General features: G+C 41.5%; 1 protein-coding gene across 9 annotated transcripts in view; it reads left to right on the top strand.

Annotated features, from left to right (window-relative positions):
- RBFOX2 (RNA binding fox-1 homolog 2) overlaps nucleotides 1-26,944 on the top strand; it is a 2,020,637-nt gene that overhangs the window by 1,802,110 nt on the left and 191,583 nt on the right. The window contains exon 15 of one of the 9 annotated variants that reach the window (XM_044075317.1): nucleotides 24,502-24,543. The exons of the other annotated variants lie outside the window; for them this stretch is intronic. Coding sequence (XP_043931252.1) covers nucleotides 24,502-24,528 — 27 coding nt within the window. The 3' untranslated portion in view covers nucleotides 24,529-24,543. Of the gene's footprint in view, nucleotides 1-24,501; nucleotides 24,544-26,944 lie in introns of those variants that run through there. 9 annotated transcript variants of the gene reach the window in all.

Here is a 26,944-nt window from a genome sequence, read left to right as displayed (position 1 = left end):
CGGATGTCAGAAAATGTTAATTGTATTTCTTGTGGGAAGCAAATACCTCATAAGGATTTTCACTCTTACTGCATACCTTGCCTAGGCCCAGACCACGACGTCACTGGTTGTCGCTTTTGTGCTAGGTTTAATAAGCGTACGCTTTGATTTCGCGCGACACTATTTTGGTAGAAAATTTAACTACACAATGCCGTCGGAGCAACCGACTGCCGGCGTGCACAAAAAATGCAAGGATAAGGACAGGCAGCCTAGGCCCAAGCCAGACTCCGAGGCCTCGGCTGGACCGGTCTCCGGTTCACCGGTCTTCAGTGTGGCTCCGACGCAGCCCCTGACTACTGCAGTTTTGGAACCCGAGACCGCTTTGGAGCCTTTGGCGGAGAGCACTAGGCCGACGCAGCCATTTTGTTCAGCCCCTACCGACGACTCTGCAGAAAGAGATGTCGGTGCTGCAGAAACACCTTCGGTTTCTGAAGGCGTCCTCAGACCGACTACGCTCACCATAAAAACATATCCTAAGCTTAAGACTCCTATTAAACCTAAAAAGACTGCACTGCAGTCTCCAGTTCAAGGCCCCATGCCTAAGAAACAGATGCTTAAAATGGCTGAAGATTTGATCTATTTAATCAGGGGTTCCCAACCCCCACCTGACAAAAGGCCTAGACAAGAGGAAGATTATGCCTCCTCTGATGGTGTCTACTTCCTCAGGCTCCTCTTAGGTCCAGGATTACTCCTCTCCCTTATGAAGATTCTGATGCTGAGGATTCTATTCCCTCAGCTTCTCCTCCTGAAGACTACTCCTTTGGGGAAATTTTACACACTATGAGGGAACATTTTCACTGGGAAGGTCAGAACTACTCTGACTCAAAGAAAAGGCTCAGAGAGTTTCTTTTACTCCCCCAGCACAGACCACTTGCCATCCCCCCAGTTTTAGACATTGTGGAACATGGTTACTTAGTATCTAGTTTGAACCCAGATTCTCTGCCTCCTGCTCCAGCCAAACCAGACAGATACTATAGAGTGCCTGATTCACACAAATTCCTTTATAAAAGCCCTGTTGCTGATCCAGAGACCATCTCCCAGGGTCCCAAAGGGGCTAAGGCTTCCATGGCAAAAAATCCTGTACCCTCTGAAAGGGACTCCAGAGCACTAGACAGGTGGGGGAAAAAGGTTTACACCTCAGCCACTCTAGCTATGAGAGCACTAAATTGCCATTTTCTCATGCTAAAATATCAGCAATTTCTCATGTCTCAGCTAAAACAAAAAATGAGCACATTCCCTCAACAGTCTGAATTGAAAGAAATGCAGGATCTGTTGCATGCAGCTGAACAGGTGGGCAAACATACTTTACAATGTGGTTTTGATTCTTTGGAGGCTTCCTGCAGAGCAGCTGTCACTGGGTCTGTTATACGTAGACATGCTTGGTTAAAGGAACAAACTCTGCCTGATCATGTTAAAGCAAAGCTTCTAGATGCTCCCTTACAGCAGGATGTTCTATTTGGAGTTAAGGCAGAAGAAGTCTTAAAGAAAATGGAGGATAAGGCAAAATCTATGCAGACAGTCAAAGATTTTTTACAGGTACAGCCCCCTCGCTTCAGCAGAAATTGGCCAACTAAAAATTGGTCCTTTCCAGCTACCAACAGACCACAGAGGGGTAAATACGGACGTCCAAGAGGCAGAGGACAACCACAAGCCCAATACAAACCTCGACAATGGGCCACTGCAACACAGAAGGGAGGAGAAGACAGGCCCCAATCCACCAGAAGGCAAACTCATTGACTTGCACCTCATCTGGCCAAGCAACAGTCTCTTGGCAGTTCCCTTGGGAGGAAAACTCACACTTTTTTCAGACAACTGCACATTGTCACAAAGGACAAATGGGAGCTAGACATAATTTCACAAGGATACAGATTCCATTTCCACACCTTGCCAATGAAAAGAGGAATGCCAAACCTGCCACAAAATCAATGGGCAAAGGCACAAAAACAAATTACAGCTCTCATGGATATGAGAGCCATTCAACTGGTACCTACACGAGAGCAAGGCCAAGGATTTTACTCAAGACTCTTTCTAGTCCCCAGAAAGGACAATGCCTGGAGACCAATTCTGGACCTTTCAATTCTAAACACCTTCTTACAAGTACCCAAATTCAAGATGCTAACACTACAGCAGCTTCTTCCCATGTTGGGCAAGAAAGCATGGCTAGTAACGTTGGACCTCAAGGAGGCATACCTGCATGTCCCTATCAGACAAAGTTGCAGAAGATGACTTTGTTTCATTGCAGGTTCAACTCATTACCAATTCTCTGCACTGCCCTTTGGTGTATCTACTGCGCCCAGGGTCTTCACAAAATGCCTGGCACCAGTAATTGCGTACTGCAGACAGAGGAATTCAAATATACCCATACCTGGACGACTGCCTCATTCAAGCAGAAAGCAAGGACATCCTTTTACAACATCTGGCTTTTGTAAAACATCATCTAAGTTGCCTGGGGTACACAGTAAACGAAAAGAAATCAAAACTAGTACCCTCACAAAATATGACATTCCTGGGTGCCAGCTTGAATAAAATGGCCCAGAAGGCTTATCTGACGCCAGACAAACAACTACAACTGACTCAATATTTCAAAACGATGGCAATAAAGACCCTACTCCCTGCAAGAAAAATTCTGCAGGCCTTGGGCTTCATGGCATCTTGCATACTACTAATACCATTTGCAAAGCTGCATATGAGGAAATTACAGTGGTACCTAAAAAGTGTATGGTCTCAACACAGCCACAGCTTGGACATAATGATATCTCTCATTCCGTGCCTACAACAGGAGTTTCTGTGGTGGTCACAGGCATGTCACCTCAACAAGGGTCAGCCTTTCACCTTGCCCCCAGCCAGGCAAACTATGACAACAGATGCATCGGACTACGCCTGGGGGGCGCACACATGGCAGGAGAGTGCGTTCAAGGCGTATGGACTGCAGATCAAAGAAATCTGCACATCAATCAAAAAGCGATGCTAGCTGTACAGAATGCTCTGACAGCCTTCAAGAGCCTATTTACATCCAGGACAACGTACAAAAAGGACGGACAACACCGCAGTAATGTGGTACATAAACAAGCAAGGAGGTACACACTCCTACCCCCTATGCAGACAAGCAATGACCTTGAGGAACACAGCACTGGCTTACCAAGTTCAGTTACAAGCTCAATTCCTGCCAGGAAAAAAGAACACATTGGCAGACGACCTCAGCAGAAACATCATGGATCCCGAGGAGTGGGAAGCTGGATCCACAAGTATTTGCAATGATAACTCAAAAATGGGGCCTTCCAGACACAGACCTGTTTGCCAGCCCCCAAAACTATCAGCTAACAAAATTTTGTACAAGGACACTTCACCATCAAGCTTGGAAAGTGGACGCACTCTCATTCAGTTGGAAAAACCTGACAGTATATGCCTTCCCTCCATTGCCTCTCCTCACAGAGGTGCTACTGAAAATCAGAAAGGAGAGACCACGACGGATACTCATAGCCCCAGACTGGCCACGCCAGCACTGGTACCCACTATTAAGGAATATGGCCCAAGGCCCACCTTGGATTTTGCTGCAAATTGCTCATTTGCTCACACAGCAAAACAATCCGATTCTACACAGCCAGCTCAAAACCTTAAATCTGGCTGCATGGCAAATCACCTAAGCATCCAACCAGCTCCTCTTTCACAAGCAGTTATTGAGGTTCTTCTGGAAGCTAGGAGGCCCAGCACCAGGAAGGCCTACTCGGACAAATGGAAAAGATTTTGCGCCTGGAACAAAGCTAAAGGCCAAAACACACTTCAGCCTCGCATGCTTCAGATTCTACAGTATTTAACTGAGATGTTGCACAAAGGACTTTCTTTTTCTTCCATTAAAATCCATGCATCAGCTATTTCAGCCCACTACAACACGAATCCACCCTTATTTTCACATCCACTGTTCCTCAAAGAGGCAAAAAACATTAGACCCCCCCAGGAGAGCACCTACACCAACATGGGACCTCAATTTTGTTCTGGAAAAACTTGCGCTTCCTCCCTTTGAACCAGCTTTCTCTGCAGATCTACAGTTTCTATCATGGAAAACTGCCCTGCTGCTAGCAATAACTTCAGCTAGAAGAGTCTCAGAGCTCCAGGCACTAATGGCAGTGGAACCTTTCCTCATTTTCCATCAAGACAGAGTTTCTCTACTTCACTAATCCTTCTTTCATGCCTAAGTGGTTTCCAGTGTGGCTTTAAATCAAACCATCCACTTACCCACCTTTTTCCCAAATCCACAGAACAAAGGAGAAAGACTCCTGCATTCCTTCGACATTCACAGGCAATTTCGTTACTACTTGGATAAAACTAAGGTTTTCAGGAAATCTGACCAGCTCTTTGTTGTCCTATGCTACAGCTTCACAAGGGAAGGGTGTATCAAAACAAACCATTTTCAGATGAATAGGGCATTGCATTCGTTTTTGCTATACCCATCATGGAAAACCAGTTCCTGCTACCATTAGGCCCCACTCTACCAGGGCAACAGCTACATCTACAGCCTTCCTCAGGGGGGTTCCAACCAAGGAGATTTTGGAAGCTGCAACTTGGAGTTCGGTACACACCTTTACCAAACACTACCACTTACCACTTTACTCTAAGACTAGAGCTGGCTTCGCCACTGCAGTTCTGCAGGGCCTTCTAGCCTCCTCTAACCCTCTATGAATCCTCCACCCATCCTTAGCTTTAGGATTCTACCCAAGTGTGATGACTGCAGCAGGGTAATACGATGAACATAGTACAGTTTTGTACCTACCATAAATGTAGATGTTAGAGTTTACACCCTGCTGCAGTCCAGGTTACCCCCCCCTCCATCCCCTCTGATCTAACTGACTAAATCTCTACAAAACCTTCCTGATATATTTGCTTATAGCTAGAGGGATTTTGTGTTTGTGCAAAAAAATGTCATATATTGGTACTAATTACTGACCCCCATTTTGGGGGCACCTGACATCTGGGGCAAGAAAAACTGAAGAAAATGGCGTTGGATGCATTATATATACCCCTGGCGCACTGACGTCAGGGAAGAAGCGACAGCAACCAACACCGGACCAAGACTTTGGAATTCCGGCCGACTGTGGGACCGCCTGACGGCAGGATAACCCAAGTGTAATGACTGCAGCAGGGTGTACACTCGAACATCTACATTTATGGTAGGTACAAAACTGTACTTTACTGTTGGTCAAACGTACAGTAAATAGCAGTTCTGAATGTGACATGTTTAGTCATGCTTCTACTCTGCAGACTGTATTAAGGCAGAGACACAAAAAAGGTGACTATACTAAACTGAATGCAGGAGCACTCATTGCTCAAGGTTTTTAAAATGCTTTACTCTCTGAAATCACATGCTTCTACTTAAGCCAACAGTTGGAAAGTACAGCAAGTGAGCAAAGTGAGTAGAGTAGTGAAACAACTGTTGGAATTCAGTTTTGGACTTTGAGTAGTGTGTAGCTTTCCTCGTACATGGTTGCATGGCTACATGCAAGCTGCATAGAGGTCTAATCCGGAATCACACAACTTTGAAATTACAGTGAGCATGTGTAGGGTACATGTGAAGAGTTTTGCAAATAATTTGGAAACATCACTTCCTAATCACAGAAGGTGCTTTGTCTTTAAGCTTTAAACGGTCCCTTGAGCCACTCTGGGTGAAAAGGATGTCCTTCTATTCCAATGTTGCAGTGTTCACGGTGTGGGATTTTCCACCTCAGGCGATCTGATGTCTTCTGCTGTACAAAAGCTTTTGCCTGGCTGCTGTAGGTGCATGCGACGTCACACGTAGGGCCATAAACCACCTTCAATGTGACATCTGCATGCACAGACCTCAGATCATTTCAGCCGCAGATGGATGTCACTTCGATCGTTCAGCTCCTACTTACGATTACTTCAAAAAGATAAGTACCCCGTTGGAGTTTTTGTTTTTCATTAACATTGCTTGTGCTTGGTTTGCTGTAGTTTCTTGGCCAATAGCTAAAAAAGGCAAATGTAATTGCAGCCGTCAGGTACCACACAAAGATACCCACGATAGGTGCGTATTTTGTCTAGGTAGGGAACACGACCATATGTCGTGTTCCATTTGTCAGTCCTTCATGCCCAAGACGCTTCGCAGTCATTTGGCCGCATTAAATTTATATTGCAAGAACCAGCGTCTGAAACGCCTAGCCCTTAGGATGGACCCTGAGTCGGCCACCCAACCCAAACCGTCCAGGAAGAAGGCTAGGATTTCCAGCCCTGTTCCTACTGCCACTCTATTGTCAGACGTCCCAACAGCTTCTGGAGCCGAGGAACGCCCTATTTCTCCATCAGCTTGGACTGTTCCTGTTGAGGAAGTTTCTGCAGCCACGGAAAGCACGTCCACAGAGGATTATTCAGACGTCAGCCCCAACCAAAACAGCAATATCAGTATGATTCCTCGGGGGAGACTGTCTCTGTCTCAAATTGCTTCCCCTGTTGACTACTATTCCCCAGATGAAGACTCCATTGAAGAGGACTCCCGACCTGAAGATATTGTGGAAACCATAACTAAAATGGAGTACTTCAAGTGGGACACCAGCAGAGTTTTTTTTTTTTAAACTTCTGCAACTTGAGTCTCCCTCTCCTTCAAGCTATACCCCCTGTGCTCCCAGCCTTCCTGGACGCATATAACTCTAAGAACCCAGACTCTCAGCCCCCAGCCCCAAAAAGACAAGACAGGTTTTATAAGGTGCCTGATTACCAAAAATTCCTGGTTAAACCTCCACTGGCAGACCCAGCTGTCATTGCTGTGGCTCCTGACAGTCTAGACAGATACCTTCTGCTCCTCTCCTACCCACAGATAAGGACAATAAAACCATGGATAGACTGGGTAAAAAAGTGTATACTTCCTCTACCCTGGCTTTCAGAGCCATTAATTACCAAACACACATGGTCAAATACGCTCTGGACCTAGTGTCCCAGACTTCTAGCTTCTACACCTGACTGTCCTAATTCTGACATTGCATCAAAACTGTCCCTAGCCACCCAAGTGGCCAGACACTCCATCAGGTGTAGTTATGATGCAGCAGAAGCCTCGGCCAGGTCTGCATCTTTTGCATCTGCCCTTTGCAGATATTTCTAGCTACGCTTACAACCTCTTCCAGAGAATTTCAAATCCAAAATTATGGATGCTCCTCTGGACCACAACCTACTGTTTGGCAGAAAATTCACCTGAGATCTTCAAAAACTTGCAAGAGAAAAGCAAAGAGCTGCAAGACATCAAACATGTGCTGCTGTCCCCCTTCCCTAAGTACTACAGGAATTATCCAGCAAAAACTTCCTTTATCGGGAGGATTCCTTCCACTTCTCATCCCTCCTCCTCTAGACTGAGATGATCCAGGAGACAGCCTTACTCCAGACAGACTAACAACCCCCCCAACAGCCCTTTCCCAACATAGGGGGGCCCTTCTGTGTGACTGCCTTGCCCACCTTCCCTTATCTGCCTGCCTGCCCCACTGCCCTCACCTTTTGGAAAACCATCACCTCAGACCAATGGGTCCTTTCCATCATTCAAAGAGGATACTTTTTGTCTCTGAGGGAAAAACTAGGCCAAATAACATTCCCTTCCCACCAAAAAACAGCTCCACCTCTTCCCTCTCATTGTGCAGAAGCTTCTCTCACTAGAAACTATAGAACTAGTCCCTGTGGGCCAGAAAGGAAAATGATCCTATTCTCAACTAAAAAAGGATGGTCCTTTGAGACTCATACTAGACCTTTCCTACCTAAATCGGTTCCTAAAAGTTCCATCCTTCAGGATGTTCTATCTGCAAACTCTCCTGCCCCTTATACCACCCCAAGTCTTTATGGTCAATTTGGGCTTAAAGGAAGCTTATCTCCACATTCCTATCATGCCCTCCCACAGCAAATTCCTGAGATTTACTGGCATTGCCTTACATTTTCAATTGACAGCCTTGCCCTTTGGCCTTTTATCTACTGCTCCAAGACATTTCACGAAATGCCTGGCTCCTCCCATTGCATATTGCCGAACCAAGGGTATCCAAATGTACCCTTATCTGGACGACGTTCTCTAGCGAAATCAGAAACAATGCTCTGAAGTCGCCTAAAATTCACCATGACCCACCTGCACAACTTTGGGTTCACCCTAAACCTTCCAAAATCATCTCTGCACCCCCAGCAGACATAGTTTTCCTGGGATGCAGGATCAGGTCAGACTTGATAAGATCCTTCCACCCACAGGACAAAGTGCAGTCTCTCTCAAGTCACTTCCAAGAACTTCTTGGGGTATCCCACCTTTTCCACAAGGCGATTCCTACAAGTACTGGGACTTATGGCAGCTACGATCCCCATGCTCCCTTTAGCCAGGATGCACATGAGAAAATTTCATTGGTACTTAAAAAAATGTATGATCCCAAAACCAACACTCCCTAGATGAACTAATCCTCCTCCTACCCTGCCTGAAGTTTGAATTGAGGTGGTGGATCCAGCAAATCATCCTCGACCAAGGCATTCCCATACAACTTCCTCACCTATGTAATCCATGCACCCAGATGCATCAGACGTAGGCGGGGGGGACTATAAAAGATTTCAGGGTTCAAGAGCCTTGGAACCCTGCCCTTCAAAAGCAACACATCAGCGTCAGGGAGATTACTATAGTCTTGCTTGGCCCTTCAGGCCTTTCTCCCCATTCTTCAACCAGGCCTTCACATTCTTACAGACAACACCACAGTCAATGTGGTACCTGAACACACAAGGAGGGACAAAGGCCCATCTCTCATGTCGGATAACCCTACAGATTTGGGAGCTAGCCACCCAACACAATGTTTTCCTGCAGTCCTCTTACATCCCCTCTCATGAAAACAAACCAGCAGATTTGCTCAGCAGAACATCATGTCACCTTCACGAATGGATGCTAAACAGGGAAACCTTTCTAGACTTAGTCCACTGGTGGGGCACACCTCAAGTGGATCTGTTTGCCTCCCCCCAGAACAGACAACTAAGCAGAATCTGCAGCAGGGATCACACTCCCATCAGCCTGGAGAGTGAATGCTTGCAGCTTTCCTTGGAAGGGGATGTTCCTTTAAGCACCCCCCCCTTCCCACTGATACAAAAGGTCCTTCTGAAAATCAAGAAGGACCAACCAAAAATCTTGCTGGTGACTCCCTACTGGCCAAGCCAACACTGGTTTCCCCCTCGCTCTTTAGCCAAGGGTAGTCACCACAAGTTACTCCACAAGGTGGACCTCCTATCTCAGCAAAAGGATCTCTTATTCACCATCCGCTGCAAATGCTAAACCCAACACTTTGGGTGATCAACTTTTAATCCCTTACAGACAGCTCTACTCTGAAGATGTGCTTTCAATGCTGAGGGAGGCCAGGAAACCAACTACTAGAAAGACATACCTGTCTGGAAAATATTTTCTAAAATGGTATCTTCTTAAGGACAAGGACCCACTGCAGACCGACCCCTCCCTAGTCCTTTGCTATGTTTGTGATCTCAACGTTGGACTAGCTTGCTTACTCTGTGAAAGTCCACCTTTCAGCTGTTTCTGCCTGCTTACCCTTACAGCCACCCCTGCTTTCCAGGCTGGACGTTAAACTTTTCCTGAGATTGGGTCCTACATATTAGACCACCAAGAAAACCCATTCCTCTTCCCTGGGTCCTCAACTTTGTGTTAGAAAAACTCAACTTACCTCCTTTTGAGCCGGCTAGTTCTGCCACCTTACAAATGTGCACTTGGAAAACCATTCTTTTAGTGGCCATTTCTTCCGCTAGAAGTGTCAGAACAGGCCCTCATAGCCTGCCGTCCTTACACCATCTTCCATAATTATAGTTACCTTAAGCAGAAATCCTTCCTTTATGCCCAAAATGGTAAATGAACTGTCCTTAAACCAGTCCATCCACTTACCTGCCTTCTTACCAACTCCAACCAGTAACTCAGAGAGAATCCTTCATTCCCTGGATGTACACAGACCAACTCCTTTCACCCCAGGGCTCTGAGCAAGGCAGTCTCCAAGCAAACCATTTCCTGTTGGAAATCCATTCTTTGTTACTCACACCATGGCAGAGTCTTACCTCATGGTGTAAGAGCTCATTTAACCAGTGGCATGGCTACTTCTAAGGCCTTCCTCAAAGGCCTGGACACAGCTTCCATCCTGGAAGCAGCTACCTGGTCTACGGTTCACACTGTCATCAAACACTACAAATTAGACCAAGTCGCCAGGGCAGGCTTTGCTAGAGCAATCCTGCAAGGATTCCTGGAATCCTCTACCTCCTCCCATTACTCTTCCTGAGCTGTGGTACTCTCACACACCGTGAATACTGCAACATTGGAATAGAAAGACAAAGAATAGTTGTGTAAAATCTTACCATAACCATAGATGTCGTCCTCTTCCATATTGCAGTATCCCCTTCCCACCCTCCATACCTCTTGTTCTTCTCTTACATCAGGGTCTGGCCTCTGACCACTGCTTCCACTCCCGAAGGCTTATCTGTTCAACCTTGCAGTGGCATTTGTTCCTTTTGTTGGCATCTTGTTCTCCTGACAGGCCACTCCTCTGAGCTTTAGGTTCTGAGGTCTGTGAATGCAGATGTCACATTTAAGGTCCCTGGTTTATGGCCCTATGTGTGATGTCCCACGCACCTACAGCAGCCAGGCAAAAGTTTTTGTATAGGAGTAGACATCAGATCACCTGAGGTGGAAAATCCCACACCATGAATACTGCAACATGGAAGAGAGTGACATCTATGGTTATGGTAAGATTTTACACAACTATTCTTTCTCCTGTCTACATCTCTGAATGGCATTTTATTTGCTCAGACCTAAAAAAAAAAAAAAAAAAAAAACTGAGATGGCTGTTTAGTTGGTCTTCAGATGCAAGTGCTTGTGCACATCATCCTGTTTAACCATAGGTATTATTGGAATGTACATTAAACCATACTTCTGGAGCACTCTGATGCAGCCATAAATGGTGTGAGGCAGAGTGGATGGCTAGATGCTAGAAGTTGAGTGCGTAGTGAAACGATGCTGCCTGTACTTTTGATAATATCTGCATTTAACCAGCCTGACTGCCAGCCTTACTAAAGAGGCCATGTTGGGCCTAATAGTTTGTGATTGCCCAGTAGAAATTGTATAGAATTATGTTTTACTCTGCTAGTATGTTTTCCAGTTATCTTCCATTCAAGCAGATCTTGTATTTCAAAAACATACTTTTAAACTTGCTACCATCTAGTTATATCCTATCTTCAGGATGCAGTTTAATCCTTACTGATTGAAATTCCTTCTCTTCATGTATATGCCTGTTACCAACACAACTATTTTGAGCATTGTGTATCAGTGTGGCTTTTTTTAAAATCCTTGATAGACTGGTTCCCATTCAGTTCTTCTTGCAGCTCATTGGGATTATAGTCCGATGCATTCATGTAGTCTTGACTGCAGATATTTGATATTTAAAAATTTCTACAGACATTTTCAGTTTGTCAGAGTTACACTTAGAAGTACCTGTGTTGCTTCATGGTTTTTAATTTCTCCAGGTCTTTTGGGTTTCTAATATCATGACAGGAGTGGACCTAATTTCTAAGTCAAAGTATGATTAAAATTCATGAAATTAGTATTGTTTCAATCTTTGATGTCAGCCTGTAGTGCTCTTCACAGCACCCACAATGTGCCCAGTAATGACTCCTTTTGCAGTTCATATGGATTTACATGTATTGATAGGATATCTAAATAAGATTGTAAATTATTTTTAAGACCCATTGCTCCAACTTCTATTGGGACTATCTGGGTATCTTTCCACATTGCTCTTGTTTCTGCCTGCAGATCCTGATATGTTGACTGTGTGTGTCTCTGTATGCAAGACACTGTAGTCACTGGGTGTGGCAATTTCAATAATCAGTGCTACTCTTGTCTTCTTTTCTTGGACAACTATATCTGGTTTTCTAGCATCTACCTTTTCAGCTGTTGGTAATGGATGATCCCAAGTGATGTAGACTTGGTGATTTAGTGATGGTAGATGTGGCTCATGTTTCCAGTGCTTTTCAGCCACTTCAGTACCATAATGTTTGCACAATCCCCAGTGTAACCTTCTTGCTCCATTATTATGCATTTCAGTATGCAGTCCTTCTACCATTAGTATGTTGCAACCAGCAATGAGGTATGCAACTGTTTCCAATTAGGTTTTACAAAACCTACATTTGTCTGTCTCTCCCACATGTTCAGTGGACTGTATAAACCAGTGTACATGCAGCCCCACTATCTTGGGCCACCAATATTATCTTTTCGTCTCTTGGTTTGAATTTGCCTCTCCTTAACCATTCCTATGTTTGTTCCTGATCAGTATGAGGTTCTTCCAGAAGTTTTCCTTAACTTGCAACTATATTTATGCTTTTTCCACATTTCTTGCCTTCTCATCCTTCACTTTGTATTATTTCTTTTGTTTTTTGGCACATTCAGTTTTTGCCTGATTTTTATCTACTTCAGGTTTGATTTCCATTCCTGCTTGACGCTGATAAGCTTCTGCTTGATTAAGCAGAGAAGTCATCTTACGTTTATTCTTCTCAAGTTTCAAAACTTTCACTACGTTTGGGTCTTAAGGTCAGCAGATGTGTGTAAAGTCCCGCAATTGCAGATCTGTGCATGTAATCAGTATCAAGGAGGCCCATCCCTCCTTCAGAACAGGGAATATATAATCTTGGTATGCACTAATTTTTATAATTTATCTAGTGAGCATGAAGCATCCTTGTTTTCCTATCTAATCTATCCAACACGTTTTGGGGCCAGTCATTCACTCCAAAACTGTAAGTTAGGACAGGAAGAGCAAATTGGTTTATAGCCTGGATTTTGTTCCATGCAAGTGCTGTTTTCAGGATTAATTTAAGTCTTTTACATATTCTTTACTAAGTTTTATTCACATTTGTGTTTTATTGTTGATCCTTCATCAATTTCTAAATATTTATACACTCCTCCTTGCTCAAGTTCTTTTATACCACATTCCTGTCCTAAACTGATATTTTCCTGGCGTTGCAGATGTTCTTCGTGTCTCATTGTTGCAGTCATTACATTTGGGTAATCTGCTGGCAGGTTGCCCTCAGTCGACCTGAATTCCAAAGTCTTGGGTCCTGTGTCGGTTGCTGTCTCCTCTTCCATGACGTCAGGTCGTCAGGGGTATAAAACATGCAGCCGATGCCATTTTCTTTTGTCTTTCTTGCCGTGCGGTGCCCAAAGCAGAAGCATTTCGCAAGTGCTGGTCGGTCGACTACTGAAATATTCGAGTTTGAGTTTCAGTACCGAAGTTTTCACTAAAGCTAAGTACCCCATTGGGGAAACTTTTTTCTTGCTTTTTACCGATGTCAGAAAAAGTTAATTGTATTACTTGTGGGAAGCGAATACCTCATAAGGATTTTCATTTGTACTGTATTCTTTGCCTAGGCCCTGACTTGGCAGGAAGATGCATTCAGGGCATATGGTCACCAAAACAAATGCATCTACATATCAACCAGAAAGAGATGCTAGCTGTTCAAAATGCCCTTACAGCCTTCAAGGACTTACTTCATCCAGGACAACTACTGATAGATGGACACCACCACAGTCATGTGGTATATAAACAAGCAAGGGGGCACACACTCGTACCCCCTTTGCAGATTAGCCATGGCACTGTGGGACACAGCTTTGACCTACCAAGATGCATCTTCAAGCTCAATTCCTGCCAGGAAAACAAAACACGATTTAAGCAGAAACCTTATGGATCCTCATGAGTGGAAACTAAATCCACAAGTCTTCAACATGCTAACAGAGAAATGGGGGAGCCCAGACATAGATCTGTTTGCCTCCCCTCAAAATTATCAATTGAAAAAATTCTGCACAAGGACTTATCACAGACAAGCATGGAAAGTGGACACCCTGTCCTTCAGTTGGTTGGAAAAACCTTTCAGTTTATGCCTTTCCTCCTCTGCCTCTTCTCCCATGGTCCTCCTGAAAGTCAGACAAGCAAAACCATAAATTATACTAATTGCCCCGGTCTGGCCCCGCCAATACTGGTAGCCAATCCTAAGGAACTTGTCTCAGTACCCAGCTTGGACCTTGCCTCAGAGACCACAACTACTGTCCCAGCAAAACACTCAGATCCTGCACAATCAACTACAGACTCTGAACCTGGCAGCATGGCTGATCATGTAGTCATACAAACACCACCTCTCAGTAAAGCTGTAATGGATGTCATTTTGGAAGCCAGAAGGCCTAGTACTAGAAAATCTTATGCTGACAAATGGAAGAGATTCTGTGCTTAGAATCAAGCACAAAGAACTGATACAGCAGAGCCAAATATTCCTCAGATATTGCAATATTTAACTGAGATGCTTGACAAAGGCCTATCTTTCTCATCAATTAAAATCCATGTCTCTGCCATTCCGGCTCATTACAATAAAGAGCCACCAATCTTTTCTCATCCTTTACTAAAGCAGTATCTTAGAGGAGTCAAAAATTTAAGGCCTCCTAGAAGATCACCATTGCCTGCATGGGACCTCAATTATGTGTTGGAAAAGCTCACCCTGCCTTCATTTGAACCAGCTGCTACAGCTGATATAAAGTTCTTATGGAAAACATCTGTGTTACTAGCAATTACTTCAGCAAGAAGAGTTTCAGAGCTACAGGCCCTCATGGCTGTAGAGCCTTTTGTCATATTTTACCCAGACAGGGTATCTCTGAGGACAAACCCTACTTTTATGCCTAAGGTGGTTTCCAGTGAGGCTCTTAACCAAGCAATTCATCTGCCAACCTTTTATCCAAATCCGCAGAACAAGGGGGAGAGAATTCTGCATTCCTTGGACTTGCACAGACAGCTAAGATTCTACTTGAACAGGACTAAAGCTCTAAGAAAAACTGAGCAATTACTAGTGACATGCTGCAGGATCAGAAAGCAAAGCTATCTCAAAGTAGACAATTTCAAAGTGGATAAGCCACTGCATCCGTTTCTGCAACTACTTCAGCAGCCTTTCTAAGGGGAGTACCAACCAAAGACATTCTAGAGGCTGCTACTTGGACTTCTGTTCACACCTTTGCAAAGCATTACCATTTGCCTCTCTACTCTAAATCCAGGGCAACTGATGTTTTGCAGGGCCTTATAGCTGCTCCTAATGCTGTTTAGCTCTAGCCTCCCAACCATAGCTTTGGTATTCTACCCAAATGTAATGACTGCAACAGTGAAACATGAAGAACATAGTACAGTTGTGTACATTTACCATAAATGTCTATGTTAGAGTGTATTCACTGTTGCAGTCCAGGTTACCCTCTCGCCCATCCCCCTGTCATTCTGGAGTTTATCTTTACTACTGTATCTTCTACAACCTATGTGGTGTATTTGCTTGTAGATGAAGGTAAAGTTTATATTGATGTGTGTATGTGTATATATATATATATATATATATATATATATATATATATATATAGATATATATATATCTATATATATATATATATATATATATATATAGATATGTGTGTATATATATATTTATTTATATATATATATATATATATATATATATATATATATGTATATATATATATATATATATATATGTATATATATATATATATATATATATATATATATATAAATAAAATTTGCTACCTTTTGGGGGGGGGCACCTGACATCGGGGGCAAGAAAAACTAAAGAAAATGGCGTCTGCTGCATGTTTTATACCCCTGACGTCATGGAAGAGGAGACGACAACTGACGCAGGACCCAAGACTTTGGAATTCAGGCAGACTGAGGGCACCCTGCCAGCAGATTACCCAAATCTAATGACTGCAACAGTGAATACACTCTAACATCTACATTTATGGTAAGTGTACACAAATGTACTTCCTGCTTTAAAGGTTACTTTTGCACATTTATCAAGACCAAATGACATTCTTATATCATTTGAAAAAGTTTTGACAAATTGTAGTTGAGCTTTCAGTTCCTCATCTGATGAGCTATACAGTTTTAAATAGTCTACAGAGAGAAGGTGAGAAGTCCTTTACACTTTGTTGTTTTCTAAGAGCAAGATTATAGTCATGGCCTAAGATGTTGAGTAAACATCTTAATGGATTAAGGGCAAGGCAGAATAGTAACGGTGACGGGTCACCCTGGAATATCCCCCTTTGAATTTTTATCCCTGGGATAACAATTTGTCCTTTATTATGATGGTTAAATTCCAAAGTGGTCTGCCACTGTTTCATGGTCACTGTAGTGTAGTTGATCAGTGTGGGGTGTTTCTTGTACATTTTTAAGCACTCTTTTATTCATGAATGAGGGATACTATCAAATTTTTTTTGTAGTCAACCCATGCCATATTTAGACTCTTCCCCTTTTTGCAGTTTATTTTATTTTAGATTTGTTTACCGGGATAGTCCGACTGGACATAGGTCCATTTACAGTTGAGGCCCTGGGAGAAAAGTTCCGTACAAGTAACAATATAGTTTGCACATAAACACAAGTCACAATTAAAATATGGACAAAAGCACTTTTTGTATAGAAGGAAGCAATTCTTGGTTAATATGCGTATAGAAAAATACATTTGGAGGTTTACAGTAGGGATCCCTGGGTTTGTAGAAGAACAGAAATACATTAGAGTAGCTGGTTTGTTACATGAGGTAGGGGTTTTATGTGATGCATGGTATCTTCTCCACTATGACTTTAACAACAAATGATCCTTTGTTCCATATGACTTTGTTTTATTGCCATAATTGAGTTTTCTTCTAAATGACTATAAACTGCATAAATTTCAGTGTATAGTTTATACATCGTTGGAAGGCAAGTTATCGGCCTATAATTTTTTAGAGTAGCTTGCAGGTTCACTCTTAAGTAGGAGCATTGTTTTTCATGTTAGCCAGGTTGGTGTCTGGTCTGGGTGTGCATATAAATAATTCTTACTCATGGCTAAATCTTTGTGCAAAGATGTTAACTTAGGTACTGCATCCGGGCCTGGGGTTTTCCAGTAGAGGCTTTCTTGACTGTTTCAGTCTCTCTAGCTGTTAATTCATCCCATTTCATATCCTGTACCTTTAAACTTTCTTCTACTTCTATCCATTTTGCATCTTTATGTTCCACAGGATCTTCATATATACTTCTCCAAAATGTATCTATTTCTTCTTTTTTTGGTGGTCTTTCAATTCCTTTTACCTTATTTCCCAGTTCTCTATAAAACCTTTTGGGTCATCAGTAAATTGCTTATTTTGCAGTTTTCCTTTATATTTATCTTCGTATCATCTACGTTTTTCCATCCATGCTGAAATTTTTAATTTATTTGAGAGAGTGCATGATAGATCATGATCTGTTCTAATATTGCGCATTGCTTTTATCACATCTATTTTTCTTAGTATTTTTGTTGATCTATTCCCTTGTCTATAATCTTCTAACAAGGACACTGTGTCTTAATTGCTTTATAATTTTCTCTGATATTTCCATGATGGTATTCGATTTCTCCCCTTCCTTTCCCTCACTACCCTGTGTTCATGTGGTAGAACTTTATTAATTTAGCTGCACAGTAATGTATCCTGTTGATTTCTGTTATATCACATGGATGTCTATTAACAGCCCTAATTACTGTGTTCATTTGTTTTATCAGACTTCTGGCTTTTTGGCTTTTATTAACCTTGTGTACTCTGTTTTTTTTTTCATTGATCTTGATACATATGACAATGTGTATTAAATCAAGCAATTCTCTCAGCTCATTTTCTCCCAGACTGAGGGCACATCCTTTGTTCTCCAATTCCTGTGGGCATTTTATAGAAGGTTCTATAACATCTTCCCGTGACAAGTCTCATCAATTTCATCCTGTGCTGTCCGTTGCTCTATCATATAGGAACTCACTGGCCTATCACTCCTCAACACTGACTGCATCAGAGTTTCCACAGTTTCTTCCTTCCCTTCCTGTCTAGCTTCAAGTGAACATTTATACTGGTTTCCTGTGGAAGGCTCCAAATTCTCTTCATATGGCACATGATTCCACTGGTTTCCGCTTAATTTGGATATCCACTGCTCTATCTTGTTGTGGTGCTTTCTGAATTAGATTTTCTACACTAAATCCTTCACTTTGCAAGTACTCCATAATCTCAGTTTCTGTTTCTTTAACTTCTACATTACTTGTATCCTTTTCTGTTTTTCCTCTGTCTTCTTTTTTGTATTGTAAAGTTTTCCATGTCCGGATACCTTTGCCTGCATTTCTCTTCAAATATCTTTGGTGCTGCTCTTTGTGTATTGGTTAGTTTTGCTCTCTCCTTTGCATAAATATTACACGATATTAAATCTCTTTCTCTTTCCCATGTCCATATTTCTTCAGATGTTTCATGGTCTTCCTGTTTCTCCCTGCTTTGGGGACTCTCTCCATCCTGCTGCGTGCAATCTAACCTGTGTTAGACCTTCTGCATCAAATCCTTCACTTCGCAGGCACTCCATAACTTCACCTTCTATTTTTTTAACTTCTACTTTACTGACCTTCTTTTCTACATTCCATCTTTGTGATACATTTTTATTGTGAAATTTTCCATTTCCGGATGCCTTTGCCTGTATTTCTTTCCAAATATCTTTGGGGCTACTTTCTTTACATTAATTTGGCTTTCTCCTTTGCATAAATATTGCACCCTATCAAACCTCTTTCTTTCCCATGTCCATATTTCTTTTGTACTTTTCAAATATCTTTTGGTTTTGTTTATATTTTCACATTTCCTCAGATGCTTCTTTTTCCAAACAGGTCAAAGTTTCTTGATCTATATACTGTTTTTCATAAATCTGTTGTATTAATGAACACAAATTATCATTTGAAGCTTCTGATAATTTTCTTGTGGAAGTATTTTTCTTTCCTCTAACTTCTCTTAATCGTTTTGTATATTTTGTGTCTGGAAATTCTCTGCTTTTTACATAGTAGTAACAATACACAATTTTTTTTTATCCTCCATAGTCCACTTTATTGTCTTTATGACTCTTCTTTGTCCTATCAGTTTTTGTGGACTACTTCCTTCTACAACAGGGGGCCATCCTCCTCCTGGGCCTTGCCCCCTTGTAATACTATTTTCGTGGTTTGAAGATTGTACACTGTCAACTTTTTCAGTCCTGGCACCAGTGCGCCTGCCAGGATTGGGCACTTTTTTATTGTGGGTTTTGTGCACCCAGCTGTCTTTTTGTTTTTGACTTGCTTCTATCCATGCTATATAAATAGTCTGTATGTCAGTGTCGCCTTGGTGAGGTTTTGTGAAAACAGGGTCCACCTCGTGAAGGTACTCACCCAGACTTGAGGATGAATTCAGTTTCAGCACTACTACTCTCATTTGCGTGCTGACCTTTCATCTCTCCATTCAGACCCCATGGCTCATGGTTGTGTGGGTGTGTTTGTATTACCTGAAGTTAAAAGCCATTGTTTACTTTTTTCAACACAACACTTTGTGTGTACCTATTAAAGGCTACTATCACAAAATTTCCACTCATTTTAATTTTAGATGAGGAACATATTTTGGTTTATGAAAAATGAAAATTTTAAGGCAGATTACAGAAAGAGGAGACTTTAAATTTCTCTTTGCTAATAGAAGAAATTAAGCAGTGTCATGTAAACAGCTTTAGGCTGAAGACCGTCTACAAGATCCAGAATACCAAATGATGAAGCAAGCCCAGCATAGCAAGCCAGTAACCACATTTAGCATTAAATGCAGTGCAGTATCCAAGGACCAGGCAGCAAGACTTTTTTTTCCTTTGTCCAAAAGGACTTTTAATGTTTAAAACCAATGTAGACAGGTTTAGAGCTTTCGTCTAATTTCAATGTCAGAACCTTCAGTAACCAGTTCATCATGTCCTTAAGCAATTTACAATCACGACTAAAAATGTAGAGGTACAGATATAAAATGCAAAAACCCTATGAGCTTATACTTCAGGAATGACAGTTCACAAACAAATTAGTATAAAATATCCTAAGGTGTCAAAAACTGTTGTGAACAAAGTTGCCTAACTTAATAGCTCTAATCTTCAGTCCTGGAGTTGTACTGTCATGGTCCTTGGCTGCCCATGCAACTCATTTCTGAGAGAGTTCTCCAGTCCCCACCTCTCTTACATATTCCCGCCTTTTCTAAAACTAAAAATAAAATGCTTAAAGATAAGCATTATACTGCATGCTTAAATAGGGCATTGGATAAGTCAATGTGTTTAGTAGAGTAAGTGCACTGGTATATTCCCTGTTTTAAAGTATCAATAATTTTACCACTATAGAAAACCTCACAGAACTCTGAACATGTGATGTATACCACACTAGTTGTATTGCAATTATATCTAGTAGATTTTCTCCATTTTCATGTAGTAGGCACAAGTGCCTATTTTCCTGGGCATTGATGAAATTGCAGTGTGCACACCTACCACCACATTTCTGTTGGTCAGAGGTTTCTCCTGTGCTGTACTTTGTCGAGCAAGTTCCTAAACTTGTGCCTCCTTTTATGGACAAAATTAGGTGCATCTCCTACAATCTCTGGGCAGTTTTGCCTCTTCCAGCACCCACCAAAGTTGTCATTATGTTGCCTATTCTTACAGAATCAGTAGTGTAATCCTTTAAAAATATTTTGGCTATATGTTGCTTCATTTGTTATTGCTTCACTTTTATTTAAACAGTTACCATGCCATATTTAACAGGCCTGTATTTGTGTCTCCTCCATTTCATAGTTTTCTTGTTTGAGTGACACTTGTTAACATTGTTGACCTGCTTAGAACTTTTTGCTTTTTGGGGGGATGATGTCAGAGTTTTGGGCCTGAGTACCAACAGTGAGAGGGCTCTGCTAGACATTTCTTCATTATAATTATGTATTTTACCAAAAGGTTTTTATAACTTAGTTGTGAAAGTTGGGCTCTTGTGACCCATTTGAATTTTCCCAGTAAACAAATGTCAGTAAATTAAGACACGTCCTCATTATGATTTTATCTGTGGCTTTCCTTTAGTTCCCTTAATCCCAGGGGTCTTACAGAATGAGAACAAGTAATCAGTGCTGCTTATAGCACCCATTTGACCGAGACTCTACAGAAGGAAGTCATGTTGTCCAAGTATGTTGTTTTCTTGACTCAAAGCATGTGGTTAGTCACTACAGCTTAAGGATGCTAAGGCTGACCGGTTACATTTTTGGAGGATCTGCTCAGTGGTGTGAGGGGCGCACTAAGAAAGCGAACTTGTGGGTAGATTTGGAGTAATGTTTAATGTCTTAGTCTTATAGACACAAGGTACAGGGTCTGATTCTGATCCCAGGTTATTGGCTAGGGTTAAAATGACCCTTCAGGACAGTTTGCTTAATATTTGACTATGAATCTATGATTACCTAGCCAAATGGAAAATGTTTTCCCTTTGGTGCTTTGAAAGATCAGGCCCCAGATCTAGTACATGTCCTCGACACTTGCGCATACCTGTCAGACCTTTACTAAGTAAGATTGCCTTATGCCACAGTCAGGGTACATAGTTCACCAGTAGTAGCAAACACAGCAACAAGAAAACCAAAATAGCAGCAACACACCAAACAGCCAGTACTTTTCTTCTCCTTTAATGTGATGTCTTCCTTTCTTGATGTCTTGGAACAGATAGTTTCACTGCTCTGGGGTGACTTAGAAGCCGGAGAGGCAGTTAGCTTGGATGTATTCTGCTTGATCTGATTTCCCGGAGATTGCTGTAACCAAGAGTAGTTGGTCTAGTACCGGTTTTTCTAGGCAAGAAAGAAATAAAAGCAGACACTCTAGATGGAAGGATTCATGCCCTGCCAGGAGTTGGATTGTTGGCAAGCTCTGGAAGTTGAAATGGTGGTCATACCTGCCGTTGCAGAAGCTCCTAAGAAGCAATATAATAGTAAATGGTACTCTAGCATGTGCAGTTGTATAGTTCCAGTACTGTACTTTTAGCACTGCCCCCATCTCATACTTTGTAAATTTCAGAGAAAAATTACCAAAACTTTTTCTCCTTTCCTGGTGACCTCAGAAAGGGTTTGGTTCCAGGCTGCAATCAGATGTACTTCTGAGGTAGTTATGGAAAGTACAGCTGTGTGACAGAGTGAAACATTAAAGTACTGCCATACTGATCTTAATAAGTGGATTGAACTTGTTTTTTTCACCATTGTACCACTGCATATAAAAACGGTAAAGGTGCATGTTAACTAAGAGCTAATTCATCCAAAAATAATGTTCTAATGCTGCTTTTAGTAAATTTTCTTGCATTTCTCCAGACCTCTGTAGACACAACAGAAAAATCATGCTAGTCCACAGTTAAGGTTAATGACATGAGAAATGGAAAATAAGTACATTCATCTGCTGTTAGGGCAGTAGTCATTCTGGGCAAGCCAGTCCTTGAGTGTTTTTAAGTTTCACCAAATTTGCCCTAGCCTATTCAAACAGCAGTTAATTTGCTCAGTCAGTTTTTAGAACTTGAATCACCTGGAATCTTAGTCACAGGGCCTTCATCCTGCATTATCTAATGTCTGTGTTGAACCCTTATCAGCATCATCTTCCATCCTTTGTATGTGCACACCTGCAACGAAACCTCCCATGTACAAATGCTTCATCGTTAAGGTATGGTGGAAGCAAGTTTTGTTGTTTGGCCATAACGGTTTACTTTTTCACAAAGTTTCTTACACCTGTCTAAAAAATAGTCTTATTCTTTTGAATGAACTCCCTTGTGTTGCATTTGCAGCATATTCTCTCCGTTTCGCATCAGAAATCAGAACATCCTCAAATGAGTTTTCTACCACATTTTTTCTTAATAGGACTGCTTACACAAAGCTTTTTCTGCAAAATTTACTGAGATCAACACCTTACGTTGCTAGTAGGTGCCATATTTGATGTTTCTTGGTAGGTCATATTATCTTGCTTTGAGCTTGGTTTGTCTTCTGTCTGCTTCATACTTCATTACCATTTACAGCCATGTGCAAATTAGAACTGACTTGAGACTGGTATTGAGCTCTTTTCTCATTGCACTCATTTGTTCACGTAGGACCGGCATTGCTGTTTGTGACATAGTTGTCATTTGCTTGTGTAGTGACACTAGCCTCACTTTACTCCTGTGGTGTCTTCATGGTTTAATGTTCCCAGATGTCACATTTGTGACCTGTGCAGCAGGTCACCCAGATCCCCACTGGTCTCTGTTGTATGGTAAGAAGTTTTCAAGCTGGTGTATTGTTTTAGGTTCTTTGATACAATCTTCGTTAAATACCTGTAGTAACTCTGCTGTCAATATCTGTTTTTCTTAGTTTACTCCAGTATTGTCACTCTCTCATTTCTGTTATCTGAGCCTCAAAGCTTCACATGGTCCACAGAACTTTTCCTACTGCTGACTATAAATTCTTTCTGTGGAGTTGTCTTTCACTTGACATTTCCTGTTGGCTTTTTTGTGTCTCTGACAATTTCCTGCAGTAATGCAGTTGCACGTGTTTACTAACTCTGTCTGGGGAAAGAGCTATGTCATGATGTGGCAGTTTGCTTGTCCTGTGTGTATATTCCATCATGCACCTCCTTTCCTTAAACAGTACTGTTAAACTACTCCATATATCTGTTCATTTTGACCAGAGACCATCTTCAGCCATCACCTTTTCCAGACTTAAGGTCACATTTGAGGCATATCTGTCATGCCCCCATGGTTTATATCATTATATCCTTCAGTGCACACTATCTTATCCAGCCGTCTAGTTTGTTTGCCCCATATGTTGTGTTATTTCCATTTATCCACTTTCTAATTGCATTTTTTTATTTTTCTTAACCATCTCCTCCCTCTACACATGACCTGACTCGCCTCTTCCTTAATCAAATCTCTCCTGTACAGTACCTCTGTATAATTAAACCAGGTCATGCTGCAGTTACTCCAGTCCACTGAGCATAACTGTTTTCCAGTTATACTTGTAATATGTTTGCCTTTATCTACAGTGGTAGCAGGTAATTTTGTGCTTTTATTTTTTCTTGATTACTGTTAATGGAATGTTCTCTTCTATTTGGCTGTAGTTTTTCTTTATCCACGTTTTCACTGCTGATGGCACTTTGTATAATTTTCAAAGTTCTTTTTGCATGCTTTTGAATGCATAAAAGAAGAAAGTTTGCATAGTCAAATTCAGACTGTTTAATAGCTGTTCACCAGCCCTGCCGAGAAAAAAAAAAACAGTATACCTTCCTTTAATCCCAAGTTGGGATATGTGTCATAAGTAGAGAGGCAGATTGATTGTGTGCATACTATGTTGTTCTCGCACTGTCACGTTTTAGCATATGTACACATCGGTGACCTCTAGTCGTGTGTTTAAATTGCTGCCTTGGGTAAGAAGGAAAAAGAGGCATGCTTTATGAGATGGGTAGTTAAAAAATGTGATCTCTGTACAATATATTAATAGCTGTGTAGCAGAAAGCATGCTTTTTCAAAACAAAGACTGGCTTTGTCCTTTTTGGGACTTGTGATGTCATTGTTTTCCTCCCACAGCTGTTATCTGAACCAATCTTCTGTGTTCTGTTATAGAATAGTCTTACAGGAACCAATCATTAGCGCTAAATACCACAGGTAGGATTGCCAGTGTGACCAGCCAACCAATCAGATTGCCGTGGAATTTACTTACTAACAACCAGCGCCACATTAGGGATGGGAACAGAGGCTCTGGTCAGAAATGCCTCATTTTTAATTGTTTTATTATGAATGATGAGAGTTCCTTCTTCACCGCAGTAAGATTACAAATCCTCAACAGTCTCTCTGCATGTGGAAACGTAGCATTTTAAAATCAGTTTATTAGGTGTTGGGGAAAAAAATGTTCTGGCAGTGCACTGCCACAGGGAAAGGTAAGAAAGCTATTGAAGTTTTTATCTATTTTATTTTACTTGCTGGGTAGTGTCCTACCAAAAGCACTGCATACTTAATAAATGGTCTTTATTGTGCTCTTGCACAGTAAAACCATTGCACGCAGCCTGTGTTTTAGCTTTTTCTGTACTGGGTATACACCTGTAAATAATGTGGTACTGGCTATTTTGTACTGTATGTGACCTGCATGTTTTGGGGTTACTTTGAATTAAATGGAAACAGAGTTTGAGTCATGAGTGTAGCTGAAGCATATAGCAGCATGCGGGGTTTTTGCACACTGTATGAAATTGTTTAAATGGAAAAATGCTATAAGCTCATAGGTTGCAGTTGATGGGAATCTAAAGTCAAAAGATTTGAAAGAATGTTATTATTCAGGGTTAGCGCTCTCTTCCATCATGGTTGTAGTTGAGCCCCACCTTGCATGCTGAAATTGGTAATGTCTTCTATGGATGAATAGCGATCCTGCACAAGATAGTCCAGAAATTCAGAAACACAAACTGAATTACTTTAAGAAAAATATTTGTTGCATTTCTCTTGTTTTCAGTGTATAGAAAAGCTTGATTGTTTTTTGGAAACTGAAGAATGAGGTTGAATAGAATTATTTGACCGTGTTTAATTATTCTTTGCAAACACATTCTGAACTGAATTTGACAGTTCTTATAAATTTCCTCACCGAGAATTAATCTTTCATCATTTTGTGTCAGTCAAGATGTCGGATGAGTACTTTTGGCTTTGAATGCTGTTTGCAGTGACGAAGTCTTAAGATGGTAACATAATTAGACATTTCTGGAAATTCTTTAGTTCCTTGATTGGAGGAGGGGGTCTTTACATACATATTGTGATGTTGGGTAATTGTGCTTAGTCATTGGTATGTCATGTATAACGAACATGAGGCTGAAATTAGGTGCATACCTTTAAAGGCAGCATTTTTGTACTAACTGTTTTAACTATTAAACAATTTGAAATCTTTTGCTGAACACATGTTTAATTTGACCCCCCAGCTGTCTTGCATTAATACTTCAATTTGTCTACAAAGAATACCTGGCATAATGTAATTATTTCTAATTGAATTTAATTATATTATGTAATGGTTCAGCAAGCAAATCAGTTGGCAACCTGTGTTAATGTGTCAGAACAGTTAGCTGGGTGAGTGGCTGGCCTATAGATCAGCTTTTACCAAAACAGCGTCAAGGTAGCAGAATGTAAAGGATCCAGATGCCAGCTGTTGGCCAGAACCTCTGTATTAAAGTTCTGTTCCAGATAATAGCCTCAGGATCTTTACATGTCATCCAGTATCCATTGACCATTAGATTTGTACCCCGCTTGTCTGCAAGTAATGAAAGGAGTGGGGCTGTGTATTAGGGAATACAGTTGGTGAATAGACCATTTTCCAGAACATAATTATAGCAGGCCATTTTGTTTTAGTTAAGTCCTTGATTCCTGTAGCTTGTCTACTGCTATTACCCATCCCGTTTTCCTTTAGCAGCATACCATCAGGTGTTGAAACTGTCACAAGGACTTCCACACCATGTAGTCCCCATTAGAGGTGGTGGTGCTGTTTATATGGAGGGGGCTGTCCTTTGAGTTTCACACCACAGTACCTTTGGCTCACACCACCATCGTAGACATTACACTAAGTAGCTGTCTGAACTTTCCTTTTTGCATCTGCGCATTCTTTGAGCATGGACCTGACTGCCTCACTCCACCCCCATAACACAAGTTGTATCACCCTCCCAGACCCCTTTTGGAGGGGATTTTTTTTTGGGGAGGTTTGAGGTTCTTATTCTTGAGATGGACAAAATTTAATGAGTCTTCCCCTTCTAAAGTTGTCCTGCTGATTACACTGTTTTGAAGGGTATTCGGGCTTTTGAGGTCCTCTATGAATTTGGCTCTGTCTCTGTACCTTTTCCCAAGAAGACTAAGCTATTTTTTATGAAGAATGAGAGTGATCTTGGGTTTTCATCCCATGAAGTGCGTCTTGCTCTTGAAAATGTAGACGCCTTTTACAGTAATTTGTAGAGGGGCGTGACTTCTATGAGGCTTAATTATTAAACTTTCAGGCAGCAAAGGGTGTTTACTACAGAATGCACAGGCACTGCTTCTCTAACTT

Source organism: Protopterus annectens, chromosome 1.part1 (genome assembly GCF_019279795.1).
Source record: "Protopterus annectens isolate FY-2018-M chromosome 1.part1, PAN1.0, whole genome shotgun sequence".
NCBI lineage: Eukaryota > Metazoa > Chordata > Ceratodontiformes > Protopteridae > Protopterus > Protopterus annectens.
This window is presented reverse-complemented; position numbering and strand designations above follow the sequence as displayed.